Source organism: Podarcis tiliguerta, assembly GCF_965153285.1.
Source record: "Podarcis tiliguerta genome assembly, chromosome: 3".
Classification (NCBI taxonomy): domain Eukaryota; kingdom Metazoa; phylum Chordata; class Lepidosauria; order Squamata; family Lacertidae; genus Podarcis; species Podarcis tiliguerta.
Window position 1 is genome coordinate 24,568,288 of NC_139536.1, and position 23,076 is coordinate 24,591,363.

At 44.1% G+C, this 23,076-nt stretch overlaps 1 protein-coding gene across 4 annotated transcripts in view; it reads right to left on the reverse strand.

Annotated features, from left to right (window-relative positions):
- The window catches only part of KCNH1 (potassium voltage-gated channel subfamily H member 1), a 236,755-nt gene that overhangs the window by 165,508 nt on the left and 48,171 nt on the right, over window positions 1-23,076 (reverse strand). For 2 of the 4 annotated variants that reach the window (XM_083433006.1, XM_083433004.1), the window contains exons 5-7: window positions 17,650-17,768; window positions 15,674-16,066; window positions 187-616 (exon numbers count right to left, since the gene is read on the reverse strand). In XM_083433006.1, the coding sequence (XP_083289132.1) occupies window positions 187-616; window positions 15,674-16,066; window positions 17,650-17,768 (942 nt within the window). Of the gene's footprint in view, window positions 1-186; window positions 617-15,673; window positions 16,070-17,649; window positions 17,769-23,076 lie in introns of all 4 variants that reach the window. The other 2 variants (XM_083433005.1, XM_083433003.1) reach the window with 1 other exon arrangement.

Consider the following 23,076-nt stretch of genomic DNA (forward strand, 5'->3'; position numbering starts at 1 on the left):
GGCATAAAACTTGCAAACTTGCAAAACTTGGCATTATCAGCACCACGCTCTAACCAATAGACTCAATCCATCACAAAGTCAGTCTCTGCATCCTTAAGAAATCATTTGACTTGCTCATTATTTCCAGCATATTGAATGTTGCAGTCTGAAACACTGTGTAGTAGAAATTAATCCCGTAATACTTACAGCCGATCATCATCATAGCAACAGCAAAGATCTTCTCTCCATCCGTGGTTGGTGCAATGTTCCCAAATCCAACACTGGTGAGACTAGTCATTGTAAAGTATAACGATGAGATATAAACAGAATCCTTGCTTGGGCCTCCTTCCCATTTTCCACTTCCTGACCTGTTAAACTGATACGGTGATCCAATGGATTCGCCCAGCTGGTAGAGCCAACTTTCATTCCGTATTGTGTTTTTATCCTCATTGATAACTTCATAGTCCCCGATACTGTACCAAATGCAGGCCAGCCAGTGGGCTGCAAGACCAAAGACGCACACCAGCAGAACCAAGACAGCTGCTCCATACTCAATATAGTGGTCCAGTTTCCGAGCCACGCGACCAAGCCGGAGCAGCCTGACTACTTTAAGGGAGCTGAACAGGCTGCTGATGCCCTAGAAGAACGAAGCAAAACAAAACAAGCTGATTAGCATTCGGCATTAAATTATTCCATGTCTTTTGTCAACCATAACCTTGAGCTTTAGACGTCCAAGGTGAAGCCTGGGCAGACCAAAGACATGGCATTCTATAAATACAGTGCGTTCTATAAACAGGCAGAAGGATGGAGACTGGGGGTTGTATCCCATGTAGAGCTAAGTTAAAGTCACCTAGTGGTATACTTGTTACACTGGGGGAATGTTGTTGCACAAGGGAAAACAGAAAAACATTGTTGAAGACTGCCGTGCAACAGATTGCACAGCAAGAATCAGCTACTGTGCAAGGGAAAACACAAATGCATTTTCAAAGATTGCTGTACAACATGAACCAGTTGTTTTACAAACACTCTTTCAATAGTGCAACTTCCGTTTAGCACAAGGGATCTTGGCGATCGTGAAAGGAGGAAGTTGGATATGGCTCCATGGGCCCAGTTGAAAGAAGGTTGTGCTGAAATCCATTAATCGGCCTTGATCTAAATAGGATTTAGGAATTAATATTGTCTCTGGATTGCGGCACAGGTATTATGCAAATGGTAAAAAATGGCTCCATAATTTTAAAAACATACATGTTATCACCAGATTGCTGCAAATTCAAGACCCCGGATAACCTACCTGCTCATGGTTTTCCTGTATTAGGTTACCCTGGGTACCTCCTGGTTATGAGATTATCCCAAGAAACAGATGGGACATGGCATATAAACCTCCTCCCTCTGGCATTTTCTTTTCCTATTCCCTCTTTAAATGTTTATACATTCCATTGGTTTGCCATTACAAAACGTCCTCAGTTTCCAACCCTTTGGGGTACACATTTTTTTTAATTTCACACTGAAATTGGCTAACGCCTAGGCTCTGAAAGTATGGCATTTCTTGTAATCCCCATTAAAAACAAGAAATTAATTAAGAGCTGTGCAGACGTTGCAATTTGACTGCTCCTCTGATTCTTCTCCACCTTGCTCCAAAATGTGATGCACCTCTGGGAAACAAACAACACCCTAACTCTAATTAAAACATTAAAGCAAGATTAACAAAAACATCACACTAATTATACAACTAGGATCAGCAATACCAGCAGACACTTGAGCAAAATCCCTTTCAGACTTTTCCATTAAGCCCCTTCTTATTCACACAAGGTGGGGTCTGACAAGCAACAACAGAAAAGGTGAGTGTTCGGGGGTTTGTTTGGTTTTTTAAAAAGGTATCTTTCTGGAGCTATTTATATTTTAAAATCTGTGTGCCACAATAAGATCCCCACTCCTGGTGACATACAGCATATACAACACAATCCAATCCAATACAGCGGTACCTCAGGTTACATACGCTTCAGGTTACATACGCTTCAGGTTACACACTCCACTAACCCAGAAATAGTGCTTCCAGTTAAGAACTTTGCTTCAGGATAAGAACAAAAATTGGGCTCCAGTGGCGCGGCAGCAGCAGGAGGCCCCATTAGCTAAAGTAGTGCTTCAGGTTACGAACAGTTTCAGGTTAAGAATGGACCTCCGGAACGAATTAAGTATGTACTTAACCTGAGGTACCACTGTACATACACCAAAGCATCAGAAATATTTTGGCCACTCATGATTTGAGTGGGACCACGTTTGTCATACCACAGTGCTAGTCCTGCCTTCTGATATCAGTGCACTGAGCACATTTTTCTGCAAAGGACCACCTATGGAAGAACAGCTGCTTGAGTATATGGGCTCCATGCAACCAGACCATCCAGTTGTATTTGTGTCTCTAGCAAGCAGAGCCTGGTCCATTAGCAAGGAAGAAGGCTCACCAGAGAATACTGGGTTGCTGCTGTTTTAGCAATATCCCCATGTAACTCAGCTTTCAGGCAATGCGCAAGCTCTCCTATTTCAGAAAACCTTCCATCCAGCAGCATAAAAAGAGAGCAACATTTCAGATGTACATATAGGAGCACACCAGGATTCAAGTGATTGAAACTGAAGAGTTGAAAAAAAAACATGCACTGTTGAGAATGATTTAATTGGAATGTCATTTCTTGTAATTTGAATCTGAATAATAATAATGCGTTTCGGCCCTACCGTCTGGAGCAGCAGAAAACAAGCTTGTTCCCTCCTCCATGTGACAGCCCTTGAGATATGTGAAGATGGCTATCATATTTCCTCTCAGTCTCCTCTTTCCCAAGCTAAACATACCTAACTATCTCAACTGTTCCTTATAAGGCTTGGTTTCCAGACCCTCAATCATCTTGGTCACTGCCCTCTGCACATGTTATTGTGCCAAATTTGGTGATGTCATCTTCAGAGATGTTCCAAATTGAACAGTTTGGGACATTTTGGTCCACCATCTTGCTTCAAAATGGCATCCAATGGTATCTGTCAGGGAACTGCCATCGGAGCTGGAGGCAGAGAGAAGGCTCCAGAGGGATGCCGGAGAGGGTCCCAGCAGGGAGAGAGGCAGCCCATCCGTTGGGGAAGGAAATCAGTGTAACACCAGTGGAGAAGGGGGGCAGATGGGGGAATCGGAGAGGTGGCTCCAGGACTCCTCGCTGGAGGCCAGCGGAGAGAGCACGGGGACTCCGCTGCCCACACCCACCCTGCGCAGAAGACTTCCGCGCAGGGAGAATAGGAGGAGACTGGGCGTCAAACAGCTCTTATGCTGGAAGAGGTTCAAGAAACGCCCACTGACGGATTCTGCCAGCGACTGAGGCAGCCACGGAACTTGAGGCTGTCCAGACAGAAAGGGTTCAACCAGGTAACCTAGCCAGGAGTGGCGACAACTTATGCACGAGCAACCCCTAGAACCATTACAGTATCTTACTACCTTTCTAGTAGAAAAGGGATTTAAACAAATGAAACAACAACACAACCCTGGATCAAGTCTGAATACTGGATAGGTGTAGCTGGAGGGTTAAGGAACGGTCTTAATAGGTATTCTGATTACTGTCAAGGTTTGAGTAATAGTTTGTTATAAGAGAACAAAAAATATCAGAGCACATCACAAAGCAAGAAACATATGCCTTGTAGGAGACATGCTTCTCCCTTCAAATTGCTTATATTTAAAGTGTCCCATGTTAATGAATATTTTTGGAAATAAATTATTGCTTAATTCTGGTCATCAGGCATTTATGGAAAAGTTTGTTCAGTCATGCTTAAATATCATTTGCGCCAACATTTTTGTTTAGGCTTGCTTAATGCAGTGGAAAATCTCATTTCTTTTGCCCATTAATATATGTTTTTCATATTAACATATGTTTCTGGGAAAACAGAAATACTGCTGTTTCGTTTTTAATTCATGAATTTGTAATAATTACATTTCTTCCATTGTTGTTTTTCTTTCATGAAAAACACATATGCAGCTTTTGCTGAATGCTTAAACAAACCATTAAACCTCTGGGGTCTTGGTTAATTGAGCACAAAGGTGGGGGGGGGGACAACGAGTCAGTAAAGCAAAGTAATTTGTAGATATTTAGAAAAATGGCCTACAACCGTGCAGTCCTTTGTGCTTTACTAGTGTTAACTATGAAGCAAATAAAAATGTGCATTAAACATGAAGCAACTTTCCAAACTGCAGAGATAATGCTCAGCTTTTATTTTAGCTTCCCATTTTAAATTCTTGGCTCTACTCCTGAAATCACCTACTTCCCATTATGCGAGTCCCATTGGTGAAATAACCGCATTCTGGATGTCAGCCAAGCATATGACTACAGAAAGAAGCGTGTGCCTTAATGCTACAAGAAAATAAAGAGTGAATATCCTTACAAACACATAGGAATCAGAATTACTCCAGGCATCATCCAAATAACCCAGTTCTATCTGCACTGAGTGGCAGGGCCTCTCTGGGGTCTTGGGGAGAGGTCTCTCCTGTCACTTGCTAGGTGATCCTTTTAGCTCCTGGAGACACCAAGATTGAATATGGGATCTCATGCATTCTAAGAATGTACTTCATCCACCAATATTGGGCTAAAGCTTCCCGCAGCAGAAGCCCAGGGCAGTAGAAAGGGGATATTTGCCAGCTGAGAGGTGATTCTCTGCAAAGCCATCTACTGCCAGACCAAGAACTCCCAGCTTGGTTTCAAGGAGCAGCCAGTACAGAAGAAGTATAGATACATGGCTAAGTGCAAGCTAAGTATTGATCCAACAAGCGGCACACACCCTGCGCTTTCCTTCTGAAGTCGCAGGGGTCCCAGACTGGGCAAGCCAATGCATACCATCCAACATTTCTCCGATGAAAATAGGGACAACCTAAGGGACATTCCAGGATCAAATCAGAAACCGGGATGGCTTCTCTAAATCAGGGAAACCCCTAGAAAATAGGGACACTTGGAGGGTCTGCAAATGTGCCTTCCTTTGAATGGGCTGAGTCTGCAAGGTTTGCTCATGCTGATGTCTTCATGTCCTTGCAGACGGAGGCCAGTTGTCTGTGCCAACTTAGTATCTGATTTACTCCCATTTACCTCCCCACTGACAGGTGTAGGTGCCAGGGGGCAGCTCCACAGCACGAGGTATCTGACTCCTCTGCCAACCTGCTTGACCATCATCCCCCCCCCCCGATTCTGTTCTCCATTCCCTAGACCAGTAGTTTTCAACCAGTGTGCCGTGGCACCCTGGGGTGCCTTGAGGGCAACACTGGCCTCTGTCCTTCTTTCCTTCCCTCCCTCCTCTGATGCCCTCTTGCCTCTCAAAGTCTTCCAGGGTTATTTGTTGCAGCAGCCCTGGCTACTAGCTCCCCAGGAGAATGGTGCCTCTGGGGCTGGCCAGGGGGTGCTGGTTGCCAGGAGCTGAAGCGGCCTTGGAGCAAGCAAGCAAGCGGGCGAGGGAGTCTAGCCAGCTAGTCCACCATCCCTTGCTGTTGGGAATGAACAGACAAGTGGGAGACTCGGCAGGCAGGCAGCCAAGTGCTGTGCTGGCCTTTCTTGTGCTTCCTATGTGCAAGGTGTGCCTGGGAGCTGAGTGCCCGGTGCTGAAGGGGAGCCTTTCCACCCTGCAGGCCCAGCAGCGCCCACTGCTGCTTCCCAAGGTAAGGTACTGACCTAATGTTCACCTTTGGCCAGTCTCCACTGGGCCACTAAGACTGGGTGCAGCCTCTTCCCAGGCCCCTGTGTAAGGAGACACCTCTTTTGGGGGCAGGTGGGGCAGCTCAGAGGCCAGGGGTGGCAGCTGCAGCTGCCTAGAGGCCTCCCAAGGAGAGAGAAGAAGAGAGGAGGCTGAGGAAACACTCCACAAAGAAGGGTGTTCAAAAAAGCGTGAGAGGCTGCCAGCTCTGCAGGCAAGAAGTGACAGAACTGGGCTCCTGAGACCCACAGGGGTGCTGCAGAAAGAATGTACTTGGCCAAGGAAGGCATGGACTACTGACCTCCCTGCTCTCAGACACTTCTTGGTGTCCCAATTTCACCTTCCCCACATTCCTCAGGGTCACCTGATTCCAACTCCCTGAGCTCCTCCAATTCCTCCTCAGGATTCAACCTTTCCTTCCATTATGGTTCCGTGGGGCTCATGACATCTACAGAGCCATATGGAACCACTGTCATGCAGTGACCTGCTACGGATGGTCAAAGCCAACTATAAATGCTGGTGACCCTTTGGCAGCCAAATTGAATGCCAATGGAGTTATAGCAGTGATTATGAATGGACAACTGTCAAAAAATAAAATAGCCCAGGTTTACCTTTGTGCTGTTCGGTTTTTGCTGTTTGTTTGGAATGAAGGAATAGGTTCTCTTATCAAAGTGACAGATGGCATGAAATGAAGAGGGATCACAAACACTTTAGGATTCTGATAGAGCAGAGACTGGGGCTAAAACAATATGAAATTCACTAAAGGCAAATGTAAGACACACTATCATGCAGAAAAGAAAGAAGGAAGCAAAGATTCAAAAATAGATGAGCACAAGTGCTACTTTTGAAAAGCAGTGCATTCCTACTGGAAATTATAGCAGAAAACCTACTATACAGTCCTATCTTGGAAGTTGAAGGAATCCATTCCGGAAGTCCATTTGACTTCCAAAACATTCAAAAATCAAAGCACAGCTTCTGATTGGCTGCAGGAGCTTCCTGCAGCCAACCAGAAGTCCTGCAGCCAACCAGAAGTCGCAAAAGCCCCGTTGAACGTTCGGCTTCCAAAAATAGTTCACAAACCGGAACAGTCACTTCCGGGTTTGCGACGTTCAGGAGCCAAAACGTTTGGGAACTAAGGTGTTCGACTTCCAGGGTACGATTGTATTTCTAAAATCCCATGCAGAGTTAGTTCCATTGAGCAATGTAGGACTTAGTCTGAGTAAACATGAATTGGATTGTGCTGTAAGAGTACATTTACGGTGTGCTGCTTCTGCGTAAGACTAAGGCATCGTTAGCAAAACTGGTATATGAAAAGCCGGGAAAGTAATTATCTTTTTTCTCTTTAATTTTCAGCTATTGTTCTGTTCTAACAATATAAGAAGAGACCTGCTGGATTAGGTCAATGGCCCATCTGGTCCAGCACCCTGTTCTCACAGTGCCTGTGAAAAACCCACAAACAGGACCTGAGCGCAACAGCACTCTCCCTAATTTGGATTCCCAGCAACCAGTATTCTGACAGTGGAGTTAAATTACGGACCCTCCAAGTGTCTCTGTTTTCCAGGGATGTCCCTGATTTTGAGAAGCCGCCCGGTTTCTGATTTGATCCTGGAATGTCCCACTTTTCCTTAGGATGTCCCTAGTTTCATTGAAGAAACGTTGGAGGGTATGGAGTTATCCAACCCCCAAGCTGTCTGAAGGCAATCCTGCACAGCGAAGTTTTTTTAATGTTTTAATATGTTTTTATATAAGTCGGAAGCTGCTCAGAGTGGCTGGGGCAACCCAGTAAGATGTGTGGGGTATAAATAGTAAAATTATCATTATGGGACGGCCTTGTTTTCTTCGGAGAAATGTTGGAGGGTATGAAATTGTAACCATCATGGCTGGTAGGAATCATTTCCAATTTCCCCATCTTGCCACACACAAACAGACTAGAAATGGAGGAACTGGAAGGGAGAGAAGGAGCAGCCGCTCACCACACTAAACTAATGAAATTTAAAGGCCTTTCCTTGCTCCTCATCCCATTCACTACTTTCTCCTCTGACTCTGAAAAATTGGTGAGATAGCTCATCACCACCACCAGTTCACCTTCTGCAAATGGGGTGGCAAATCCAAGGAGCCATTTCCCAATAGCCCTAGTCTGAATAAATAAAAACACTTGGGATTTGAACTTTTACTTATGCTGACCTAAGCAAGACGCTAAAAGCTTTGGACGGCACACTGGGTGGTGAGTGGAGGTGCTAGAAGTGTGAAAAAGGTTGTTGCTGGGGTTTTTTAAAACTCTGAGTGACTCACGAGAAGGCAAGAGTTCACCCTGTATCTTTCCATTGTCGAAGAAGACTATTTGTATGCTCACTGTAGCAAATGAAATACAGACAAGATTAGCAGCAAAACAATCGCTGAGGGCACAAAATACCAAATAGCCTGTAGGGTGAATAACACGGAGCCCATATGGTGAGCCATAAAACTCCTAGGGTGACCTTGGGGAAGTCACAAGCTCTCAGCCAGACAGGCTTGTTGTGAGGATCACTTGGGGTAACCTTTAAACATCTTGCCCTAAGCTCCTCAGAGGAATGTGTGATACAAATGTGCTAAACAAATTGATTTGGGTTACACCTGCAAGCACTGAAGAAGTCTTAAATCCCACAGTGTCAATTTTCTAACTAGATTTTTCATAGATAAGGCACTCTTACCTTGCTGTACACTCTACAGTACATGCCAGCCCACTAACTTGACCAAGCATCAAACCCAATTCATCAAGGGCTATGGTAAAAGTATTAAGCCAGCACTGTTACTTCCAATCCCATGCTTCAGGGACAGGGAAGCTTCAGGTCTGCAGTTGTCACTGGACTACCACTCCCATCATACCTGATCATTGGTTATGCTGGCTGGGGCTTTTCTGTGGTGGCTCCCCAATTATGGAATGCTCTCTCCAGAGAGGCTCACCTGGCGCTATCACTTCATGTCTTTAGGCTCCAGGTAAAAACATTCCTCTTTACCCAGGCCTATGGCTATTAAATAATCCATGGCTTGAAAAAGTGTGAGGGACAGGAAAGAAGCATTTTTGTTAGGGATTCTAGGACAAGACCTGCCAAGAAAAATAAAGAACTTATTTATGTATGCTACAACAGCGGCAAGAGTTTTGATAGCAAAAGGATTGAAGAATGAGGAAATCTCAACGAAAGAACAGTGGCAAGAAAAATTGATGACTTATGCAGAACTGGCTAAATTGACATACAAATTGCGAGACAAGGACAACTGTGACTTTAAGGAAGAATGGGAGCTTTTTACAAACTATCTAAAAAGACAAGAAAATGAACTGGACTCCTTGGCAGGGTTTGAATCTTCATACACAAAATTATTGGTTGATAACATGATAGATAGATAATGTAAGGATATGTGCAAGTTTATAACATGCAGAGAATAATTATGTGCTGAGAAATCAGAGAGAGAAGCTGAGGGAAGTCTCTGGGGGGGGAGGGGTTGGATGAGGGGAAAGGGAGGGAAATAATGAAGATGTTTTGAAATTTTTGTTTTGCTGAAATTGTTAATAAAAATTATTTTAAAACAAATAAATTGTTTGGGATGATAGCCAACTAAGTCATATTAGGAGTTAAGCAACCTCCAAGTATGACTAACATTGCAGTAGAAGAAGAAGAAGAAGAAGAAGAAGAAGAAGAAGAAGGGGAGGAGGAGGAGGAGTTTGGATTTGATATCCCGCCTTTCACTCCCTTTAAGGGGTCTCAAAGCGGCTAACATTCTCCTTTCCCTTCCTCCCCCACAACACTCTGTGAGGTGAGTGGGGCTGAGAGACTTCAGAGAAGTGTGACTGGCCCAAGGTCACCCAGCAGCTGCATGTGGAGGACCGGAGACGCGAACCCGGTTCCCCAGATTACAAGACTACCGCTCTTAACCACTACACCACACTGGCTCTCTAACTATGTCTACTCAAAAGTAAGTCCCATTGAATTACCTGAGCACAGCCTTAGTCTTTAATGTGCCACAAGACCAGCTGCTGGTTAACCTACAACTGCATTCCCTATGCACAGTGCTCCCCCCCCCCAGGAGGTACCTAGGGGTATGCAGTACCAGCACCTCTTTTTTGTTGTTAAAAAGTGTGGCCCTTACTGTAACAACTTCATGGTGAGTAGCGGCCCCTATTCTTCTAGGGTGGGGGAAGCACTGCCTTTGCACATTGTAGGCATACCGTCATTGCAATACAATATGGTAACTGAGGGAAGTAGTTTGATTGTGTGCGGTTTTTTAAAAAAAGAAAAACTGCAAGCCCTCCGATTTTTATAAACCACAACAAAAAGCATTATCTAATCCCCTCAGTGCATGACAGAATATGAGCAATTTTAGGAAAGTATGGAAAGAGAAGGCTATTTATATCTTTCCTGAGCCAAATTAAAACTGGCAAGCCTATGACAGATTCACATAAGTTCACATTCTCAAGCAGTTCCCCCACCCCCTCCATAAACAGAATATAGAAATATGTTCTTCCCATTCCAATGCTGTGCACCAGGGACTGCCTGTGTTTTACTCTCATTCTTATTTGTTGTCTGTTGAGCAGATATAATGGGGGGAAATACTTCACACTTCTTGTCTCATTCGTCTTCTCTCATCTCTCACCACAGCTCCAGGAAAATTCCCAAGGCTGCTCAAATGGTCAATTAAATGGCTGAGCTAATCTCCTGGGTCCAACTGCTATAGGTTGCTCAGTGGACCAACTAGCTTTCGTTTGGGTCTTTGCCACTGTTGTTTTGACCATTTATAATTATTAAACTATTCGTTTCCACTGTTGGATGCGATTTACTATTTGCTGACATTTTGCTGGGTTGATTATCTTAAAAAATATATTTCATGTTATGTGAAACGGAGGTTTGTGTTTTATGTTAATTGGTTTAAAGTATTTGTTTCTTTTCATTCTGGTTCATTTGGATTGAATTCTTGTGGGGCGTAGTTTTTGCCGCATGCTTTTTTCATTTCTATGGGTTGCAAACTGCCTTGAGTATAGCAATGCAGAAGGATTAAATTAAATTTAAAATGACATTCGCAACATCAACCCAATTAAAATCTTGTTTGATTTTAAGAGCATAAAAAGATAGTTCTTAATCATTTCAGCTTTCTCTTGAATTGTTTATGGTATTATGCTCTTTTTAAAAAGTGGGAATTAGGATAAAGAGTATAAATGAATTACCAAACCCTTACCGGCTACAAACTGGGGGTACCCATGTTCTAATGTTCTAACTCCTTGATGCTCAGGAGTCACACATTTCTCTCCTTTCTTTCCCTGATCCCTCTTCCCATTTCACAGCTTTATGCTTGTGTCCATTGCTCTTCAGGTAGCCATTGGACTTTACTGCCTTGGTCAAATTAGTCCAACTGCCTTTGGGCTGTTCAACATGTCCCAAGACACTCACTGCCTTGACACAGTGGGCCAAAAAGAACAATATTCCTTTCTACGCTGTTTAAAGTGTTGCTCTGACAGCCCCTTTCCAAAGCAATGCCAACATAACAAGCTCAATTTGCTCTTCTTTGACAAATGATATCACCATATATTATCCCTGGGGTGTAATTGAGACCTTAATTTCTTTCGGCTTAATATAGAATGAGAGGCTTATGTAGGCTGCTCTGCTTTGTCAAGGTTTTTTTTTTAAAAAAAAGAGTTAAACGTTGTCAGTTGATGCAGAAATAACACCTTTTCAATAGCAACTCGGAGATAAATCGTCTTTTCTTCCTGCTGCAATAGGGGATTGGGTTGTGGGAAGATTTAAAGTTGTGCTGCACATACTTTGCTTTAAGAGGTCTGAAGATGTTACTTCAGAAGTTGGATCTTTTCCATGATGGCACCACCAAACTGGTGGAACGTCCTTTCAAAGAAGGCTCAGCGATTGCAGTACACTAGGGCTGGGCAATATCCGGTTTTCAATATCGCAATATATCACCAGATAAACATCGTGTTATAATATATCATAATGCCTGAAATAAGGATGGAGCTATACAGAAGCATCAGTTGGCTTCACGGGTTTTCCTCCATCGTGATTTTTGCATAGCACACACACAAACACATCATGATTCGTGATATATTGCCAGGTCAAAAAATTATGAAACTGATGTCATGATATGGACTTCAAACTGGATTTGGATGATATGTCGATATGTCGCCCAGCCTTATGGTTCAATGCTTTATTTATTATTATTTTTACAAGGTTACTGATAACTTTTGCGTTCTACTGGCTGCTTAGGAATGGTTGATTCAGGCAACAAGAAAAGAGAGTGTGGCTTACAAAAAGGATGGCCTGGTTGCCCAAAGCAAAAGCTGTGTGCTCCAGCATCTTCCAAATGTCATGCAACTTGCAAAATGGTATTTTCAGACACCACAAAATAATCAAACAAATATGTTATGCCCCCTAAACATGCATCGTTTCATAAACTTTGGAGTTGTTTTCTGCATTGGGCTTGGACTATGATAAAGTAGCCCTCACCCGAAGAAATAATAATAATGAGGCACACTTATACACAGCCAGAGCAATGAATCAAAGATGTAGTGATGCACAATCACAGAAAGATAGTCCTATAAAGCTAGTGATAAATTCAAGAATCCTACTGGCTCCAGAGGACTGTAAACCTGACAGTACACAAAAAAGAAGAAGCCCACTGCTGTATCAACACAGATGAATATGTGGATCAGATTTGAAAACATTAAGTTTGAGGTGTTGTGAAAATCAGTCTCTAATGGGTCATGTAGTCATGTAAAGGTTTCACTCATTTACTTGCTAGAGCATGCCAACAAATCAGATCTGAGTCTGATCATTTTTAGCACAGCTCACTTAATCCCCGCACCCAAAAGTCAGTCAGTTGCCATGATGCATGTGACTCAGCCAAAGGGGCTGGAAGCAGATGCCTGTGCTGGATTTTGTTTCTGGGCAGGGGAAAACAAACAGGCAGCAGTAGCAGACTTGTCCCAGAACTGAACTCAACACACTTATTGAGGACACATTCATGCCATATATTTAAAGCACTAAGACACCACTTTAACGAGTCATGGCTTTCCACCAAGAACTCTGGGAGCTGTCGTTAGTTAAGAGTGCTGACAGCTGCTAGGAGACCCCTATTCCCCTCCCAGAGCTACAACTCCTAGAAGGATTTAACAATCAATCTTTCTTCTGAGGGAACTCTGGGGCATCAAGAATAAGGGGGACGCCCACAAGCAAGTGAAATGTATATGCTTGGGAATTTAGGATGCTGCCTTATATTGAGTCTGACCATTTATCCATCTAGCTCAGTGTTGTCTACAGAGGCTGGCAATGGCTCTCCGGGATTCCAAGCAGCATTCTTTTATAAATATATGAATACGGTACCTATTCGTGTGACTCTGGCTCAAAAACCCCTGAGAAAACATTATGCAATAGAATGAAATATCATTACCCCCCCCCATCTCTCTTCACCCCCTCTCCCCTCTCTTCTTCCCCCTACTGTATCATGTCTATGACAGCAGTGTCTCATACCGAATGCAAATGAACTGTGAAAAAGACTCTATGAATTGAAAGTGGTGTGCTATACAGGCAGCCCCTGTTTGCGCACGTCCAATACGTGCATGACTGTGTAGATGCGCATCGCGCTGAACTCAGAAGTGACCCAGATGTCATTGAAACGTCACTAAAAGGGCAGAATGGGGATGTTAGCAGGCTTTTCCCATGGGTTTCACTTCTACACAATTTCACCTGCGCATGCATGCATGCCTCGGAACATAAACAGGGGGCTGACTGTATGTACTTTTTTGCTTCACAAGGAAACCTTTAATAAAAACTAAATTTTAAAAATACAGTCATACCTCAGGTTACAGACACTTCAAGTTGTGTTTTTTCGGGTTAGGTAAAGGGGCCCTGACCATTAGGTCCAGTCGTGGCCGACTCTGGGGTTGCGGTGCTCATCTCGCTTTATTGGCCGAGGGAGCCAGCGTACAGCTTCCAGGTCATGTGGCCAGCATGACTATGCTGCTTCTGGCAAACCAGAGCAGCGCACAGAAACACTGTTTAACTTCCCGCCAGAGCGGTACCTATTTATCTACTTGCACTTTGTGCTTTCGAACTGCTAGGAGCAGGGGCCGAGCAACAGGAGCTCACCCCGTCGCAGGGATTTGAACCGCTGACCTTATGGTTAGTAAGTCCTAAGCTCTGTGGTTTAACCCACAGCGCCACCTGCATCAAACCCGGAAGTACCGGAATGGGTTACTCCGGGTTTCGGCAGTCGCACATGAGCAGAAGCACAAAATTGCAACCCGTGCGTGCACAGACGCACCGCTGTGGGTTGCAAACACTGTGGGTTGCGAATGTGCATCCCGCACGGATCATGTTCGCAACCTGAGCGTCCACTGCAATTGAATAAAACTGACCCAAAGAAGGGGGGAGCAGCATTTTCTCCCAGCCCCTAACATGAAGATGCCAGGTATTGAACCTGGGACTTTCTGCATGCAAAGCAGATGCTCTGCCACTGAGCTACAACCCCTTCCCTTACACACCCACACACCAGGCATCAACATAGTGCAGCTGAAAAGACACCCAGCATATGGAATCTAACATGACCCAGAGACACCGCCTCCTACTCACAACTCCAAGCAGCCAAGCAACCACTTGAGCAACGTCAATGTAGCCTGGCAAGGCAGAAATTTCCTTCTCCTGTAGAATTGCCTGTTGACGAATTCAGAGCTGAAGCCTCATCTAGTCGCTGCTTCTTCCGGTAGTTACTTCTCAAGCAGTCAGAGCCAGGTGTTCCCTTTGCAGCATCCAGGGCGGCCCATCAATGAGGCGAGGTCAAGCCATTGGCCTCAGGTGGCAGATCTGACCACCCGACCCTGCCATTCTGCTGCTGCCAAACCCACCAAGGCTTCACCCACACTGCCACTGCGCCATTGCTCTCACTGTTCCCACAGCACCAGTGCCACTGCCAATGTGTTGCAGTGGCTGTGTGGGCCCAGCTACAGGTGAGGGTGCAGTTGCAGTGGCACGGCAGGCAGCAGTGGGTACAATGGCAAGGCCAGGAAGGAAGGAGGGGTGACATCCAGGCCTTTTGCCTACAACGGCAAAACATCCCAGGCTAGCTCTGGTAGCACCGCAACTCATAGCTGTCAACTTTCAGATTTGAAAATAAGGGATCAGCAGCCTCACCTGTCCCAGGGACAGTCTACGGGATATCTACCAATCCGGGAAAGCAGCGGGAAGCAGTGGGGAACGGTGCTGGAATAAGGGAATTTCCCGCAAAAAAAGGGAACGTTGACAGCTATGCCGCAACTCTAGAATTTGTTCCTTAGCAAGGTTTGTCAAGTTTTTCCATGCTGCAGTTTTCAAAAAGTTGCTTAATCATTTGCTTTCCCGCCCCTTGGCTTTTGATAGCTGTTGGTTCGATGCTGGATGGGAAACTTTCAATGGTCTTATACTTTCTGAATTGTTAAAATGTGATCTGGAAGAGTGTGTGTGCATGGCTACTGTTTAATTGCAAGCCATCTCTGGCATCTTTTGAACCTAATCTTTTAAGACAGATGAAGTGCTTGCTGAAACTGGAGAAGCCATCAAGCAAACATGGGGCAGACAGTGACTTTTTCCATCAGTTTTGACTATATACTTTTTGCATTCATATGTTACAGTGATAAAGAAAATAAAGCTGCACAAAAATGCTTAATGAATCTGGGGACTAAAAGTCATTATATAAATCTCAGTCTCAACGTTTCACAAGGTATTAGCTTATTGCACCTCCCATTGCCTGTAAAACAAACAAATCTATAAATACTTTTGTGAAGTACTATTGTGAATTGATTGCAATTTCTTGAGAATTTGCAATCAATTAGAGGTTGCAGCCTAGGAAGGCAGAATGACATTTATTTAAGCACATGTGTAGATGGAGAGCAACTAACCAACTTTTGGTTTAAAAAGCCATTTTTATCCCCAGTGAACCGATCTTGGTAAATGATTAGATGGCAAGTGGAAACAAAACTCACCTCATCAACATTCTCAAATGCGTTGATCACATCATACGGCAAACAGGACAGAAGGTCAATGACAAACCATGTCTTCAAGTAATTCATGCGAATCAGTTTTGGGTCAGAGATCACTTCTCCAGCTGGCCCAACAAACGTGGTGTGGAAATTAAGCACAATGTCTACCAGAAAAATGACGTCAACAATGCTGTCCACTACCAGCCAGGCCACATTGTTCTGTTTCGTTTTAAAGGAGACGTTGTAAGGGACCAAAATAGCCGTGTAGAAGGTTAAAATCAGGATGACCCAATCCCAAGTGGTCTTGAAAACACAGTAATGTAAAATGATATGTGGTGGGGTCTTTGGTGCCTCTTGCTTGTACTGAGGGAGGATTTCAGAGCCCAATTGCAGGACCTGCTTGGAAAACAGGAAGAGGAAAAGCCTTTCACTATTAAAAAAACAAAGCAGCATGCTTTTTCCCCCCAATTATCACATGGGCCATATTTCCTTAAAATAAAATAAAAGGGCTCATGATGACTCATAGAGCAATCCTAACCATATCTATGCCTTCTCCTGAATCAAGCCTTTATTTGTTTGTTTGTTTGTTTGTTTGTTTGTTTGTTTGTTTATACCCCACCCATCTGGCTGGGTTTCCCCAGCCACTCTGGGCGGCTTCCAACAAAACACTAAAATACAATAACCTATTAAACATTAAAAGCTTCCCTAAACAGGGCTGCCTTCAGATGTCTTCTAAAAGTTTGGCAGTTATTTTTCTCTTTGACATCTGGTGGGAGGGCATTCCACAGGGCAGGTGCCACTACCAAGAAGGCCTTCTGCCTGGTTCCCTTCTCTGTAACTTGGCTTCTCGCAGCGAGGGAACCGCCAGAAGGTCCTCGGTATCTGTTACAGTTGCTCTTGCAGACTTAAAATCAAGTGCTGCTGCTACATTTGTAGGACCATTAGGAGACCAGAAGCATGATGGGCCTCTCAGCACTGTTAGGCTGCACCCAAAACACATCTGACCCCTTTCAAAGTCCCCTTACGCTCTTTTTCCTCTACAACATCTACTGGTTCCCAGTGTGCTGGAATGCACTGGAGCTTAGACATGGGCTCGGCGATATAAAAATAATGAATGCAGTATTTAACTGGCAAATAATTATACACATCTCATATGTGCAGAACATACTGTATTATTTACAATGAATTCACCAGGTGTCCTGGTTTAAATTTATGTGAAGTCTAATCCGATGCACCAATTTAGCAAGGAATTGTCTAGCAAAGAGTATATGGCCTACTTAAAGCGGAAGTAAAATCCTGAACCGCAGCAGCATTGCTTTCTATGAAAAAGTCAATGTTCTGGCTCTCTGCTTGGACATTTACTTAACGTTTCCAAGTGTTAGCAAAGTCAAAGATATGCAGTCATTTATCAAAAAATCTTAGGACCTGCTACATTCAGATTTGGCAGATACATTCTTATAAGGCACTCCAAGAGCTGCACCAGTTCAATGCTTCCAAATGTGGCCCACCCTTGAGGCCAGGTGAAGCACCTGCTTCAGGGCCCCCCCCCCCCCCCAGGTTTTAAGGGACAGGATGAAGGATCTAGGGCAGAAGACCCGACTCAGGATAGACTAGGGAATGAGTCTGCCTCATCCTTGCCGCTGCTGCTGCTTGAAGACTTTGTCTCCAAAGGGTATTGTTCTGGCACCATGATATCATAACAGTCAGAGGACACTAGAGGCCCACCCAGTGCGGTTGTGGAGATTATCCCTGCCCCTCCACACCTCAAAGTGGCTCATCTTGCAACACTCGGCAGATACTCCACTAGCTGCAGCAGGTGGAGTTTGTGGTCCCCTATCAATCCCCATGATTTCCCACCAATTCACTCCAAGCAAACATCCCGCAAATAGACCTCCCTTGTCAATGGAATTCAGGTGAGCTGTTCCCAAGAGTCGGGCGCTATTGATTCAAGTGGGCTTACAATAATAATGACACGTTACCTCAGCAAGCCGGGAGTGCTTGTGGACGTTCTCTCCTTTCTGTACGCTTGGAGCGAGCTGCTGCAGGACTCCCCGACTGCTGGTGAGGGCACGGGTTAAGCGAGCAAACTTCCCCCAGCCTGAAGGCGATACAAGAAATTGCACAATGGTTATTACAAACAGCCAGATATATTGTGCAAAGCAATTCTAGGGAATATCCTGAATCATCCCCATTGTTCTGTCCCATCAGATTTCCTTGAGAAATAAATTATTTTCCCTTGCTTTCCAAAAGAGGGACGGTATTTGTCTGTGGTACAAAAATAAATAAAATATAGCCCTCTGTATACTTGAGATTACATCTGTGAAATCTAGTGGGGCTTAATTCTGAGTAGACCTGCATGGGAGTAGGAACTCTAATCTGAAGTAGCCATGGCAAAAATTGAAGCAGGTCAGTCTTTATCCCAGATTAGATAACACTTCTGGCTCAGCTGTGTCTGTAGCAGCACTGGCTCTGACCACTGACAGATAACCCCTGCAAGAAATGCAGTTCTCAACAGGAAGGGGGGAAAGGTTACCCACCCCTGCTCTAATACATTTACTCTGCTGTGTTCAATAAGGAGGATTCTCTTTAATGAAGTAACACTGCGATGTATAATGGCTCATTAAAAACAACCAATGGAGTAATCAACCAAGCAGTGATTCTGTGTGACTTCTATTCATTTCACTGAAGTGACAGGAAATAACTATCAGTGTTTGGATGGCATCCAGACCATCACCACTCCTGTCACATTTCATTTCTTATTTGTTCCTCAATGTTTCTCTCCTGGTGCTTATAAGGTATTATTATATTATATATTAATTATATTATATTATTATATTATATTATATTATATTATATTATATTATATTAATTATATTATATTATATTATATTATTATATTATGGCTTCAGTCCCTCTTCCTCTCCAACAATAAGCCAAAATTTGCACAACTGCAGCTATGCCCACCTCTTACCACCTTTCTCCTCCAACAAATGAGACGCAGCATGGTGAAAAGTAGAGTTCCAACCCTCGGATTATATTGTGAGTTTGCTGCTTTCCAGGACCATGGATTGGGAAGGATTAGCTCATTTGTTTATACAAGGAATATGAGAATTCATTGATGAAGTATGTTGGTGAGGCGCAATGTCAATAATTCTGTATAAACTTGGGTTTATAAGGCTTGGGAGGGTATAGCTATCAATGTAGACCTGATGGCCCTATTTACCTCCAGAATCAGAAGCAGTATGCATCTGTATACCAAAACATGAGTATAGAGCATTCTTGAGCGATTGTATCCTACTGGAGGGCTTCCCGTGGGCATCTGGAGGGCCACTGTGAGAACAGAATGCTTTGGTCTGATTCAGCAGGGCTTTTGTAACATTCTTAATACACAGGAAAGGACATGGGACACATATATACTGATTAGACCATGGGTCTATCTAGCTCAGTGTTTCCCAGACTTGGGTCTCCATATGTTTGTGGACTACATCCCTCGCTAGCAAGACCAGTGCTCAGGAATGATGATAGCTGTAGTCCAAAAGCAGCTGGAGCTCCATATTGTCTACACTGACCGGCATTGACTGGCAAGCCAGGCTTTTAGGCAAGAGTCTCTCCCAGACACCAGGAGTTAAACCTGAGATGTTCTGCATGCCAAGCAGATGCTTTACCATTGAGCTACAGAAATTGAGTGTGGGTAGGGCTAGGGTCAAGAGGAGGGTAGGCACAAAAGTTCCATGCATCCCAGAACATAGCACTGTTTGCAGCCATGTAATGAAAGGTATTACACACAGAGAGAGACTAGGAGTTTACTGTGAATGAATGGTAGCAGATCACAGAGTATGATGTAGACTGCATCTTCTCTTTGCATGATTGCACTGGAATAACTCACTTAATATTACAGTCTTATTGCAGGTTTCAATTGTGTGAAAATTGCTCTGTCTGCATGGAGAGGAACTCCCATTAGCAGCTTGCCATGTAGAACATAGTTGTATTTTCAGCTAGCTACAAGGTGATTCCTTGTGTTTATGCAAAGAGTAATTGGAGGAATGAACAACTGCCATGATAACTAAGGCTTGCTGACTCTGACACTGAAGGTGCAATCCTGTGCATGTCTACTCAGAAGTAAGTCATTAAGTTCAATGGGACTTACTTCTAGATCAGTGTGCTTGGACATGCAACCTAAATGCATGGTGGATAAACTGTATTAACCGCTGGTGCTGTCCCTGGTGCTGAACCTAATGGCTTGCTTTACGGGCCTTTGTGTGATGATGAGGCAACAGGCCATATTGTTTTTAATTTGTTCTAGATTCATACAAACAAGCAGCAGCTTTTTGAAAGAGAAGGGGGGCTTTTTGCTCAAATGGCATGGCTTCAAACACAAGACAACACTAGCAATGAGAGTTCCCATTCTAAAAAAAGCATCGTCTAAGTGCTTTATCTCACTACAGTCCCTGTATAGCACTGCCTGGTTTTAGATAAGAGAAAGGCTGGAATATTATAGAAGAAATAAGAGGATAAGAGTTCTCATCATGCATGTAAAATAGCAAGAATGAAGAGAAGAGAACCGGAGGGAAGGCTAAAATCAGTAACATCTATAATGGAACAAGGACTGAGAATGTCCCCTCGCACCCTAGAATGCAGGAATCCATGTTTACATTCTCTTAATCTTATTACAACACATCACTACAGAAGCCCGAGGAGAGGCATGGCTGTCTCCCATACACAGAAAATAGACAAGGACTGATTATTCTCATTAGTCAGCGAAGGCAAATGAAAGTGCAGCAGACTTAAGACTATAGCACAGAATGCCAATAGCAGGCGAAACAGTTCATTATTTTTAGCAGTGGGGTGACATTAAAAGGAAGAAGAACTTCCAAGGCTGGGGCTACACAAAACCAGGCTCTGTCCACGTGATACAGCATGAGGATCCAACGACCTGTGACCCTAGATTTTCTGCGAACCTGGTGCTGCCCAGTCCAATTCATACTTACTCTGAAGTCCCATTCAGTGCAGTAGGACTTACTCCCAAAGAAGTATATGTAGGTTTACAGTTTGTTCTTCAAACAACAGCTTCCCCCTCCCTTTGCCACATTACAAGCTGCTTTTGAAATGAGGAAATTTCAACATTAGATCATTCTGTGCCAGGGGGAAAAGTGAGGAGGCTGCTCAAATACTTTTTGAAATGTCCAAAATTGTGCAGGGCACAATTGTGTGAACCTCAGCATTTCCCTGGATCACAGTCTGCTAACATGCACATTAGTAAAATGCATCCCCAAATCTCACATTCGGAACACTAAACCTCATGAACAAGCAACTGTTTCCAACACCACCTTGACCAGGGCTAAGCAATTGGAAAGGGCTTTAGCTTAGTGACAGATCACATGCTTTGCATAGAGAAGGTCCCAGGTTCAACCCTCAACATCTCCAGGCAGGGCCAGAAACCCTGAAGAGATGCTGTCAGTCAGTGTAGACAATACTAAGTTAGATGGACCAATAGTCTGATTTGCTTTAAAGCAGATCCCTATATTCCTCTTGCTAATCTGCTGTTCAGGAGTATCACCACATTCAGGGCTTTTTGCCCTGAGTGACCAATAAACACTGGGAGCATCCAGCGGTCAATCAAAGTCTGGTTCATTATGACAGTGAACAGCTCATCCAAGCCATGAGCACGACCGACTGTTCCTCAGCACAGACCGCATTCAAGTTAACACAAAACCTTTGGACTAAGATGAATTAATTCTAAACTCAGCTCAGAACATAAGAAGGCCTCTTATTCTCCGTCAGACCACTGGTCCAGCTAGCACACTTTATTCAAGGTAGGGCTCAGTCATCCTCAGCTGCTGCACGACCTGAGTGCAATTCCCCTGGCAGCTCTACAGGGAAGAATTGTCAAAACCTGGGCTGACCATTTGCAGGCTTCCTATACTTTAAGAGGACTTCATGATTCAGCTGAGCCTTGCTTGAGCAACAAGATGCTCCTGATGTGTTCCTGCATCCTTGGATACTCTTGGGGTTTTTTATCCTGTCTCCTGTTTGGTCCTGGCCTCCTCTCCAGTCCTGAACACTGGCTGACCCCACAGGAGAATGCTGAGGCCCATATCCCAGGCCTGCCATTGTTTGACCCTCAACTTGACTCTGGTGCATGGGACAGGAACTGTTATCAGATTGAGGGCCACATTCCCACTTGGGTATTCTTCGGGGAGGGGGCACATCCGGTGGCCTGAGGCAAAAGAGGGCAAAACCTCTGTTTTCTCTTTCTTTCTTTCTTTCTTTCTTTCTTTCTTTCTTTCTTTCTCTCTCTCTTTCTCTCTCTCTCTCTCTGACACACACACACACACACTCCATCCAGGCAACCAAAAGGCATTATCAAAGTCTGATGACATATTCAAGCCAAGCAAAAAGAGATTGTGAAGCAAGGCCGGGGGGGTGGGGTGGCCTGGAGAGAGAAGGTGTGACTGAGGAGGAAGCAGAACATAGATTGAGTCCTAAGGGCCAGATAGAGGGGCTTGCAGGGCCACATTTGGCACCCCAGCCTGAGGTTCCTCATGCCTACTTATAGCGCCACCACTTGTCCCCTCCCTCAAGGAGCAATGACCTCATGAAAGTGAGATGGAAGGAGCAATTAAAAAGGGAAATAGGAAGAAAGATGCAGCATGCAAAGCTGGAGTAAGCCCAGAATCCTTCCCAAAACTTTTATGGAAGAGTCCAGGACTCATTACGACCTACTGTGGGGCACCTAGTTGGGTCAGAAGCGGCATATGCACAAAGCTAGGATTTGCATCAGAGTAAGGACTCTTACATCTCAGTCTCTCTTCCTCTCGTAACTGCTCTGGGCATTTTTTTTCAAGAACCTACATTTAGTACATGTCCTTCTACAGATTCCCATTTGTTTCATTTACAAGGTGATCATAGGCAGCTTTAAAAAGCGAATCAGCTCTGTGATGTGCATCCCAAACATTAGCTGATAATTGAGAAGCTTATGGGGTACAGCAGATCTATAATTTCTTTAAACATTAGCATTTCTAGCATCTGCGCTCGAAATGAACAGCAGCTTCTCCCTGCTGTTTCATCTGTCTCCCCCTATGTCATCTCAAGATAATAGGCCCCTCTTCACTTTCCTGAATTTGTCTGTCCCTAGTCACTAACTAGGCACACATCTGCTTCAGTTACTCACAATCACTTGGGCAAATCAATAGCTAACCTTTTAATAGGAAGCTACTCAATAGTGATGCCAGTTTCTGTCTTTGGTTGCATTAGCAGTGATCACAGCTATGTCACACAAGGAGCCAGAGATCCTAACCTTCCCTAGTTACTTATTGAGTGGATAACTGCTTTTATCTCCTGTCTTGATTTAAATGTAGCTTCATTGAGGCCTGTTTTAAAGGATTGCATTTGTATTGATTTATATC